Genomic DNA, 12,152 nt, shown 5'->3' with positions numbered 1-12,152 from the left:
CCTGAATTGGGCAGGTCTATGTACAAAAGGAGCAATCTCTAAGATACAGAAGCAGGGTACATAGGACAGGGCGCACAACAGACCAGTATTAGTATAAAAGAGGGGTGAGGGGAGAGAGATATGTTGAATGAGTAAATATACTGCTGGGGACCCAAATACAGAGACTCCTGTTATCTGCACCTCCCTGAAACCTGGACCAGGAAAGGCCGGCTTCTCCTAACTAGCTGGTCAGCCAGACTCCTCCCCCATGAAAGCTAGGAGAGTCCATCCCACTCCCCTCTTTGCCCTGGGGGCTAGGAAACTCATGCTAAACTCAAGCAGAAATGCAGTGGCTCTCCTAGGGGAAGATTTGAAGACACCACTTTCTCCTTTTATCCCCTTGTTGTTGTATTGACTTTTACTGTCTATTAATAGCTTGGGATCTTACCATACCTGTGAGGCAATGAATTAGAACACAAGTCAAGATTATTGTGTGCTGGACACTTTACACTTCTTATGTTGTTTAATCTTCCTGGGAAGCCTGTAAGGTGGGCATAATTACTCCCATTTTACAGAAGAGGAAACTGAGGGTCAGAGAGGACCCAATTGCCAGAGGTCTCAAAGCTAGAAAGTGGCAGAACAGGGTTCGAACCCAACCCTGCCTTGTTCCAAATCCTCTTCTTGTAACCCAGTAGCACACTGTCCTCTTAGACAAAGTGACCCGCCTTGAAGGGCACTCTGGCACTCATTAGCCCCATTTTAAAGATGAGAAAACAAAGTCGCAGAAAGACAAAAATGGTTTCCCCAAAGCAATACAGCCAAACTGGTATCTGACTCCTATGCACTGCCATTTCATTCATTCAACCACCAACAAATCATTTTCGGTGCCTATGTGGGGCCAGCCACTGGGTCGGGTGCCTTCTAGGCCACTTCCCAGATTTTATTTCATGTGTCCTTTATTACAGGACACCTGAAATCCACTTAAAGTCTGCAGAGTATATATTAACTAAATTCAGACATGAACAGTGGAATCAATTATCACAGGGGTTAGGTACTGAAGTTAAGACATAGTGAGTGAAAATCAAGTATAATCAAAATTATCCTTGACATTTCCTTAAACGACTGGCACATGAGACCTAGGAAATGTAAAAGCCAGGAATTGACTGCTCTGGCCACCTTTGCCCTGGGGTGGGTGGAGGCCGAGACTAGTTTAAAAAGAAGTGGAAAAGGATTTCTCTCTCTCTCTTTCTCTTTCTCTCTCTCTCTCTCTCACTTTCATGTTCTTTCTTTCTGGCCAAGTGGGTAGAGTTAACTTGTATAGGTTAACTAGTTTCTGTGCATGGGGTGTGGCTCCACTGTCCCTAATTTGTCTGCAGAGCTGTTGCTGGCTTGTGCTCACCGTGAGTCCCCTCGGCGTGGGAGGCACTTCTGGAGAAGTTGGAGTGGACGGCTTTCCGAGGGTGTGTCTTCAGTTCAGAATTGGCCCCGTTGACGTAGACAGAGAACCCGTGTTCCAGGTGCTCCAGCCTCAATTGCATGGGGTCCTTGGCTTTCAAATGCTTTAATATCCTGGAAGAGAAACGAATGCTGGCTTCTCATTCTAGGAGCCTGGGGCCACCGCCCACCCCCACGCGGGGAGGGACCTGCTGCTCTGACAGCCAAGCGTCTCTAATCGGAGGCAGGGTGGCTGGTGCCCAGCTGTTCATCCATAAACAGCCCTGAGAGGCCCATTACACACATGCAGGAGCAGCGACGGGGAGGCTGTTCCGGACCCTGCAGGGGTGTTTCTGCTTTTCATTCTGAGGCTCAGACATACGTTAGCAAAACCTTGGGCACCCAGCCTCGCCCCCAAGGTGGCTGAGACAAAACAGGCGCGTGTGCACACTGCTGCACACAGCCCGGATCTCCAGGGATGATCCCAATTTCGCGCATCTCTACTTTGCGTGGATAGCAGCACTTTGTTCCACGTGTAACAAAACGCGGTCTAAGCCTTTGTGAGAGAGATTGCACAGAACACATACACACATCAGGAAACGGCCGTCATCAGGCCAGGTGGACTGATTTTTGGCTTCAGGAAATAAATGTGTTCTCAAACACTCACCCCCTGATATCCCAAATGTCATTATTTTATATTCTGATGCAGTTTAAAAATACACCAGTGCAGGCTTTGCTCAAGATTAATGATGTGTGTGATGAGCACACCCTTCGGCTAAAAGGGTCTTGGCGTGAGCACGGCCGGGTCCATTGTTCAGCTTTCTCTAAAGTCTGACCTCGCACCTTGGTTTGGTCCTTTTCTCCCCAGTCCTGATGTTCACTGCCGTAAACGGTGTGCAGTGGTCTCTTCGGAATTGCTCCCGTGTGATGCCAAACCCTTCAGCGCCTTTACAGACACTTCTGGGCACCCCACACAAACCAGAGTTATTTCCCCACAAGAAGAAATACAACCAACCAACCATCACGGCAACAAATGTGCATCCTCTTCAGTGATTAAGTAAGTTCCCACCAAATTAGCAAAATGTAAATTTTAAAAAATAATAGTAATGGTAATCACATAAAGGGTAGAAGGCCAAACCCTGTTCTAGATGCTTTGCATATAGTCAGTTCTCATTATTCACAATAGTTATGTTCTATAAAGTTGCCGCAAACGCTGAATTAGTGAATACTGAACCACTGTTCCGAGGGGAAAATACAGGATTTGGTTCCTGTGAGCCTCTGGTCACAACATTTTCATCAGCCGATCAATACAAAACCTTGCTTTATGTGTGTTTCTGCTTGAAGGCACCTTATTTAATATATACTTAATACAATAACATTGAACTCATGCCAGCAGCACTTCAACTCATGAGTGAAGGAAGCTTATCTAACACACGTATTTTCTCTGTAAGGGACATCATAGCCTTCTTGGGCTTAGAAATAAATGCGAGACACCACTTTACTCCTATGCCAGGGGGCCAGTTTAAACAGCAAAGTCATCAATGAAAAGCACAAAAATATAAAAAACACGGTGAAACAGAGCAGGACCCTATCTATGGTCTTTGTCCCCCAGGTCCTCAGCCTGCCTTTTGTCTGTGGGAAAACTTAGCCAAAGAATAAATTTCATCAGAGAAGTGAGAAAATGCAGAAACAAAGGAAAACAGTCCAACAAGACCTTTAGTTCCTTCTCAAGGGCTATAGGTAATATTCTGAGCCATATCCAGTGAGCTGTCTTGTAGATACTGAAAGCCCCGCCAGGTGGAAGAAGTTAACTACATGATGACAGGACTGTAGCCATGACATAAGCTCCCACAATTCCAAGAATTGGCCTCAAGGAAATGGGAACAAACCGACCCTGGAACTAAAGATTAACTGTACTTAAAACAATCAAATGATGCCGGTCAGACCACCGCAGGACCAATTTCAAGATGACTGTCAAGAGCTGACTGTTCTGTTTCTGCCTGTAGCCCCCTTCCCTTGTCTATAAAAGCTCTTGCCCACTGATTGTCAGTGTGGGGGGAGTTGGCCTTTGGTCAGAAGTCCGCCCTCCCCTCTGGTTGCCGGCATCTGAAATAAAGCAAACTTTCCTTTCCACCAACCTGGACTCTTTATTGGCTTTTGAGTGGTGAGCAGCTGGACCCCACTTTCGGTTACAACAGCGCTAAGTAAAATGTGAAAAGGACACTTTACAGTGTAAGATCTGAAACAAGAAGGCAGAGTGTTCCCTTGTTCTACCTTAGCTGGGAACGTGTGTGCTGGGCAACTAAAATTTTTTTGCCATCCGCATGTGTCTTTGAGTGACCACAAAAGCATTGCAAGTATTGATTTGGAGGTTACAAATAAATTTTAGTGAGTGGGTAAATTTGCAAATATGGAGTCTGTGTATAATAAGGACTGACTGTATTAAGACTTTAATCTTTACAACAACCCTGTGGGGTAATTACTTTTCTTAACTTCACTGAATAGATAAAGAAACTGGAGCACAGAGAGGTTAAGTAACTTGCCTAAGGTCACACAGCTAGTATGGCATCAGGGCTAGGATGCAAATTGAAGCAATGTGGCTCCAGAGTCTTCACCACAACAAAGGCGACTTACAAAGCTAGCAAGCTGAAACTGGCAAACTTAGACATTGCTGGAAACTCAGAGGACCTTCTCAGAAGTAATATGAAAATACAGAAATGCCATATGCTTGGTCTTTGCCCAGTAAGCAAATTGTTTCTGATCAGGAACAATGGTCAGCATTCAGTCATAACAAAACCATGAAAGCAACTCGAATGTCCAACACTAGGGAAGGGGAAGCCGGGATCTCATGCAGCTGTTAAAATTACAAAGAGTCTGTCGAAATATAGGGGATTATTTGTGATCTGTTCAGTGGGGGGGTGAAAAAGGCAGGATAAAAATGGTATATATGTGATAAGTGCAAAGTTGGAAAAAAGTGTGTTTGTGGACCCAGAGCGGAGGGTGATAAATGTGAAAATTAAATCAGCTGTTGAGGGAGGGTGGTGATATTACTGGTGATTTCTTTGTTTGCTTTTTAAATGCTTCTTTAATGGTTGATACATCCATCTTGCCAATCGTGGCAGGAACATTTATTACAGACTGCTTATCTCTTGCCAGCCTCGGAAGCCTGGGAGATGCCTGATTGTTGGGCAACAGCATAAAACAGACGGAAAACACAAGTAACTAAGAGACAATTTCCAAACATGGCAGTAGCTGCATTCTCTGGAGCAAACAATCCAAAGGCGCAGTGGGTACCAGCAGTCCCCGGGGAGGGAGAACAGGGAGCCCAGGGAGGGGCGGCACGAGGAAAATCTGACCATCTAGACAGGGAGTGCCTGCCTCAACTTCCTTCCGGAGACCACCCGGTCTCCTGATGCTACCTTAATGGTCACGGTGGCATCCCGTTATCCAGGCTCTGTGGCTGGCGCTCCACAGAGGTCTCTCTTTAGGCAGAGTGATTTATGAAAATGTGGATTTAAGAAACTGATAAATGAGGAGATAATTATTCAGACTGTGAAAGGAATCACTAAAGGAACTCCCCTGCTGTGGCATCAAAGAAAAGTGGGCGTTTTTTAACGGATAGCTTACTTTGCATAAAAAGCTGCCCTTAGTGTCAGGGATTCAGAAAAATCAGATTAAGTCCCTGCCCTTTCGGAGATGGAGCCCCCAGCCACCTGCTGCCCTGTCACTCTCTATTCCCTTACAGATTCTGTTTGTTTCAGAGCACGTGTCTCCCTGCCTCATGCTGTGGAATAGTATCTGTGTGCCTGTTTATTCTCCCTTCCTGCCCCCTGGGTGTGGGGTCCGTGATGAGTGTGAGGAACGGTGAGGAATACTCTCAATATTTCTGGAACTCAAGGTCTAGCAGGAGAGAGAAGGCATGGACGCGCCCCCTAATACAGCTACCGTGTATCTAACCACGTCACAGGCATCATTTCCGCTTATCTCGTAATGACCTTTGGGGTCACTTGTACAGAGAGCTCTTTTGTTCAGAAGAGGAAGTGGAGGTACTGTGAGTTAGAGCACAGGGTGTCACGTGAGGGACTGTGACGGGGTGGGGGGGGACGGACATGAGATGCTTGATGGCTGGGCGGTCAGGGCACAAGCAGGGGTCCAGGTGGTGAGAGGACTTAGCTGAGCTCGAAGGGCAGGTGGCGTGTTGCTCATAGGCCTAATTGTGACTGGGTTTATGACTGAACCATCTCGGTCTCTAAGCGCCACAGTTACTGTGTGACTGTGGGCTGGCCACTTGCCTCCTCTGGACCTCATTTACCCCCAGGATCAACTGAGGGGTTCTCTAAGGGTCAGGCATTCAAGGATTATCTGGACATCATTTGAGAAGGCATGTTTATCATTAAAATGATGATGATGGGGCTTCCCTGGTGGTGCAGTGGTTGAGAGTCCGCCTGCCGATGCAGGGGACGCGGGTTCGTGCCCCAGTCTGGGAAGATCCCACATGCCGCGGAGCGGCTGGGCCCGTGAGCCATGGCCGCTGAGCCTGCGCATCCGGAGCCTGTGCTCCGCAACAGGAGAGGCCACAGCAGTGAGAAGCCCACATACCGCAAAAAAAAAAAAAAAAAAAAAAAATGATGATGATGATGATGATGATGATGATGGTGATGATGGAGAAAGTATACTTGGATGGGTGGGCTTAACTGTGGACCTCCAAGCACCTCATCCTGCTTAATCCTTCACTGGCCCAGGGATTAAGTTCCTACCATTGATCTGTTTTATAGATGAATTTGCCCAAGGTCAGAGAGCCGAGGAAGCAGCCAGGATTTAAATTCCAGTCCATGAGGCTCCGGAGCCCGTCTCCCAGCCACATCACTGTGCCATTGCTTGTCTCCTCACCAGGCATCATGCCACAGGGGCTCCAAGCAAGGAGAGTTCAGAGGAGAAGCAGTGGCTCCCAGGTGGGGGCTTCTTGGAGGTGGTGGCATTTCAGTGCAGCCTTGAAGGATGGAGAGGAGGAAGGCAGTGGTGCAAAGAGCCTGCCATTCCTCCCAGAACCTGGGGGCCCACAGGCTCTGTAATTTGTCTTCTAGGATGTCAGCACCCCCCACCCATGTGGGTGGAGGACAGAGCTCCGTACTGGAGGCTCTGCCATTTCCCAGCTTTTGTGACCTTGGGCAAGTCCCTACACCTCCTGGGGCCTGTTTCCTCTTCTGTAAAATGAGACCAAGGATGCCTGTGGCTCATGCGGATGGAAGGGGATACCAGATGAATCTCCAGCTCAGAGACAGGCCTGTGCAAGGCCCACCCCGGGTGCTGGTTCTCCCCTTTCTGCCTGAATCTCCTCTTGGGGCAGTGGGTTCACCTCTCATATGGGTACGTTTTCCTATAAGTTTCCCTCAAACAACCTTTTTCAAAAAGCAAATACCAGGCTTCCCTGGTGGCACAGTGGTTGAGGGTCTGCCTGCTGATGCAGGGGATGCGGGTTCGTGTCCCGGTCCGGGAAGATCCCACATGCCGCAGAGCAGCTGGGCCCATGAGCCATGGCCTCTGAGCCTGCGCGTCCGGAGCCTGTGCTCCGCAACGGGAGAGGCCACAACAGTGAGAGGCCCGCGTACCGCAAAAAAAAAAAAAAAAAAAAAAGCAAATACCATTGCTGGATTCTTAGATCTTAGATCTGCCACCATCTAACGCGTATATTACAGTCCCTCTTGGCCATTAGCCCTTAACTGTTCCTCATATCTCAGCCCTTTGATGATTCTGGTTGGATTTTCATGAGTCCTGCTGGCCGTGATTACATCTTTCCTGAAGCTGAGTGACTAGAATCACTAAGCACCCTCTGGGCGAGGGCTGTACGGGGGTGAAACAGGGCGGCCACACCTTCTCCACTCGCCCCGTCCTCTCCTGGAGCACGTGATCACTTTCTGCGCTTCCGGCAAAGTCACAGGTGGCCTTGTGCTCACTTGCCGCTGCCTGGGGAGTTCCTTGAGGGCCAGGGCTGTGTGGTGGGCACCTGTTCTTTTTGCCTGCCCAGCAACTCTCCCCCATCTTCCAAACACAGCCCCTCAGGTTCCCCTCGGGAACTGCTCTCCGCCTCCTCTTACTCCTCGTGGTTTGGGTGAGACTCACACCATCGCCCAGGTTAATGGGGTGGCCCAGGAGTGGCCAGGCAGACCCTGCCACCCCCACCAGGCACAGGGCGGCAATTGGCTCAGGGATGGGAACGGGGCCCCAGCCAGACCAACGGAGGCCCTCCTCAGCACTTTTGCTGGAACTATTAGGAAAGATGTGCTCTCTTCCCCTCGAGGTGGGATGTAAGTGTGGGGTTTCCAGTGGCTGCCTTGACCTCCGTGAGGCAAGTACCTGCCTGAGATGATTCCAACATGAGAAAACAGAACTGAGAGATGGAGAGTGACTGATTTCAGTGACCCAGTTTGAGTGCCTGGATCCAACTATGCCTGAAGCCAGTGTATCATCCTGGATTTGTTAATTTCACAAGTCAATACGTTTCATTGTTTAAAGTCATTTACCTTGGGTTCCTGTCCCTTCAAGCAAAGGAGCACTAACTAATACAGTCTGTGTCTCCCTCATTGCAATGTTCTCCTTCATACCAGTGGTAATGCTAGGCACTGAGTCAGGTACTCAAGGAATCCTGCTGAATGAATAGAAGAATAATGTCACCAGCATCTTGTGGGCAGCTGTGTTCTGGGCAGATGTCTAAGAACTCAGCCCAGTGATTGCACACCCCCTTCTTGGGTCACAAGGCAATGCAGATAAGCAGCCCGGGTTTTCACCTTCCTCTATGCCCAATATAAAGTTCAGAGGCTGGTTTTCTACCCAGTCTTATAACTACATTTCCAAGTCAATTTCAGTTTATTCCCACAAAACTCCTCCGTAGTGAACTTAAGAGCCATTGGCAACCCTGGCAGGTTTCTCTCCTTTTGATTATTGATGACAATGTCAAACAAAACATAAATAAGAAAGCACCGCCCAGCTCCACCACTTCCTGGTTGCATGACCGTGGGCAAATTGCTTGCTGTCCTGGTCTCCGCTTCCTTATCTGTAAAATAGGTGCAATAACTGTACCGATGGGGTTGAGGTGCCTGCCACACAGCTGGCACTCCAGCAAAGGTGCCTTTTCAGGCTTCATCTGATGACAGCTCAGGGGCACTCCCACTCTGCAGGTCTCCATTTGGAGGTGTTCTAGCTCTACTTTCTAATTTCCTGTCATCAAGCCAGCTCGCTCTTGGTGACAACACATCCCCCAAATTTTACAGCAGCTCCATGCTGACATATTTTTTAATGGCCTTTGTGCTGCAACCTCATCTCTGGATCTGTTCAGCTATGTTATTGGTCGGTGCCCTTTGATCACGCACGTATTGATCTCTCGATTAATGAGAAGCAATTTGCTCATAAAGAACTATGACACTCTCCTCCCAGACAAGTCACATGTATATGATTCAATGATCGCCCAGGTGTTCAGTGGCACCATCCAGCCTGCCAGAAACTGAATAAAAACATTCTGTTCCTGGCATTAATGATGATAAAAACCCACACAGGTCTAATCAGCACAAGCCTGGGTTTGAGGCTGCCCCTTGGATGGAGAGAGATGAGTGCAGAGCAGCTGGGCACATGGGATGTTGCCTGGCATTTCTGGCTGGTCCTGGAGAGTTGATCTATTCAGAAGTTCTCTACGCGGGGGCGGGACCGCCTTGCAAGGAGGCATCTGGAATGCGGGCAGGTATTGTTGTCATAGATACTGGGGGTCTTAGTGGAATTAAGTAAAGGGGTGGGTAGGCAGGGATGCTAAACTCCTACAACACATGGGACAATCCCGCACCATAAAAACTTGCCCCATGTGACATGCCACCGGGGCCCCAGTTGACAAGCACCGGGAATCCAGCCCATCAAACAAGGGCTGAATTCACATTCAGAATAACAACCCGCAGACTCTCTTACCTACAAGACCCCAAGCCCAGCCCACAACACAAAGCCCCACATTAGTACCCCTGTCCTTCCCCCTCCTGCAGATCTGTCTGGGGGGCTTGCGGTATTCCTCTGTTTGTTTTGTGCTTTGATTTGAATTCATTACCAACATTTTAAAACTCAGGAGATTTCACCACACAAATCCAGATTTCCAGCTTCTCTGGCCACCTTGGAGGATATGGACCCCTTGGCCCGTGAGAGTTCCAGGCGCCCACTGTCCCCACTGAGCCAGCTTCACTCCCTGCCTGTCCCCTCCTAGCATCGGAGTTTGCAAACCCAGCTTTCTGTAAGGTTCCAGGCCTGAAGACAAACCATAGTGAACTGCAAATGAACTTGTGCAGCCCTGCAAAGTCACGGAGGACATGATACCCACTCCCTTTCAAACCAGACCACAAGCCTTGACCCCAGTCACTACACATGGCATGGCTGCAGGCTTTTGTAAGAACCAGCACTTCAGAGTCAAAATCAGGACTGACTTAACTTTAAATGACATCAACCAACTTCAAACACAAGTGTAAAAGGACTCCTCCTTTATACAACAAGGCATGATTACGGGCTCAGATTTCCAGGGACCTTCAAAGCCTGTGAGATCACAGGCTGGCCTATTCAGGTGACTAATGCACAGGCCCTGCCAAATTCTAGCTTTTCATAGCAAACCCAGCTTCTCCCAGAACCGAAACAGGGAAGCGAGAGGCGGCTCTGACACGTCGAACAGTTTGCTACGCTCAATCAAAAGATGCAATTAAATCGGTGAATGGAGAAATAGGAACTGGGATGGCGGATATTATTCCAAGATTCTGAGTGGAGGGTGACTGCATGCCATTCCTATGTGAAAAAGCCTGCATGCTGTTAATAAATCTAAATAGGATTTTGATTTGGCTAATATTAAGGGCAGCCGTTGAGCGGCTTCATCTTACCGGTTCCTCTGCTGGAGCAATATTAAATACTCATCGTGTTTCTCATCAAAGTCTGTCACCATGTCCTTAGTGTAACCCTGAAATGAAGAAACAGAGCGGTGTGATATCGGAATGCAGGGAAGCTTTACTGAAGCCTGGGTACAGCACACACCACACAGGAGGCCGAGAGGCAGGGAGGCTGACCTTGACGAAGGCCCAGCTCCCTGGGCACACCACCCTGGTGACCCAGAGACTGTCTTATGGGCCACTGGGTCTTGAACATACACAACTAACAATCTACGAAAAGGAGAAGGTCGATTCCCCAGCCTTGCCACTGTTCTCTCCTCCCATGTCCTATAAAATCAAGGACTCTGAGAAGACTTGGGCTTTATGGTTTTCTCCACACTCATGATTTTGTGATCTCAGTTGTCCCAACCAGATGGAACCCAGATCAGTTGTTTAAGAGGGGAAGCTCATCTTTCTCTTGCCATTGTAAGAAAAACGCATGCTTATTATAAACAACTCAGTCATTACAAAAATATATGACCCCCCCAAAAAAATACATGACCCAAAGAATGAAGGCTCCTTTAAAGCAGACATTTGTGGTTTCCTCCTTCCTCTTCCAGCCACAGAACTCTGAGTTTCTTCGGGGGAACCATTTGGCCCCCTTTTTTTAGTTCACTGGCTTCCTTAGATGCCCTTGAAAGTTCCTTTGGTCTCCTCTTGGGTCACATGACCTTGGCCTTGGTCTCAACCATCAACATAGTTCTTCCCTCAGCCACAACGATTCACTAGTCTAGGGATGAGCCATGGCCTGAGCACGGCCCTTGAAAGTCAGCCCTGGGACTTCGCTAATACTCCTGGGGAAAAAGCTGTTCTCTTTCCACTGGGGTGCTAAAGTGATGAGATGCAGGCCTGGAATTGCCTGAGAATGAAGTCAAGAAAGAAGACAGCAGATCCCAGAGATGGAGAGAGAGAGATTCCCAGTGACATAATTTGAGCCCCTGGATCCACCCATGCCTGAAGAAGTACTGGAACAACTTAGTTATTGCTTTAAAGTTTCAGCTGAGTTTCTGCCCTTTGTAGCCAAAAGAATTATAAGTCATATACCGTAACCTGACCATTAGAGATACCCCTATTAGAATTTGTTACAGCTTTATGGAGGGATAATAAATGTATAATAAACTATACATATTAAAAGCAACATGTATATACCAGTAAAACCCCCATTACAATCTGATACATATTTCTCTAGATGTTTTTCTTTGTTTACAATATACATATATTCATATTTATAAATACACACACAAACACACACATTCTTTTAAACAAAAGTAAGATGATACTGTAAACAATGCTTTGCAATTTTCTATGTTTCTTAACTAACTTTTTGCCAAGGAATGGATTAAAGGGACAATATCAGCTGCATTCTAGTCACAAGTCACAGGGATTAAGTGTTAAATGGCAAGTAAGACATTTGTAAGAGAAACACAATTTGTGTGAAAATCCTAACAATTATCATGGGAAGAAGAAAAAAAAAGAATCTCCATTATTCTCTTCTTAGCACCTCAAAATCTGGCCTTAACCCCACTAATCTACCAGAACTCTCCCCAAGGGTGACTCATAACCTCCTTAAGCAAATATAACAGCTCTTCCCAACTTCATCCTTTTCGTCTGCTCCGGGCCATGGGGAGCTGTTCCCACCTATCCATCCCCAAATTCCCCTCCTGTAGCTTCTGCGGTTCTGAATGAGCCTCCCTTCCCTCCTGCGCCTCCTCTGGCTGACCTTCCTCCTTGGCCTTGGACATGGATGGTCACTGTCTCTGTCCATCTCACCTCTCTGGGTCTCTCTCTCTCTTTCTTCTC

The 12,152-nt window shown here is 47.8% G+C and overlaps 1 protein-coding gene across 1 annotated transcript in view; it reads right to left on the bottom strand.

Annotated features, from left to right (window-relative positions):
* Nucleotides 1-10,384, bottom strand: part of KATNIP (katanin interacting protein) — a 145,182-nt gene extending 134,798 nt beyond the window's left edge. The window contains exons 1-2 of the mRNA XM_079720130.1: nt 10,308-10,384; nt 1,379-1,548 (exon numbers count right to left, since the gene is read on the bottom strand). Coding sequence (XP_079576256.1) covers nt 1,379-1,548; nt 10,308-10,369 — 232 coding nt within the window. The 5' untranslated portion in view covers nt 10,370-10,384. The remainder of the gene's footprint in view (nt 1-1,378; nt 1,549-10,307) is intronic.
* Between the last annotated feature and the right edge of the window lie 1,768 nt (nt 10,385-12,152).

The sequence above is a fragment of the Hyperoodon ampullatus genome (assembly GCF_949752795.1).
Source record: "Hyperoodon ampullatus genome assembly, chromosome: 14".
Taxonomy (NCBI): domain Eukaryota; kingdom Metazoa; phylum Chordata; class Mammalia; order Artiodactyla; family Ziphiidae; genus Hyperoodon; species Hyperoodon ampullatus.
This window is presented reverse-complemented; position numbering and strand designations above follow the sequence as displayed.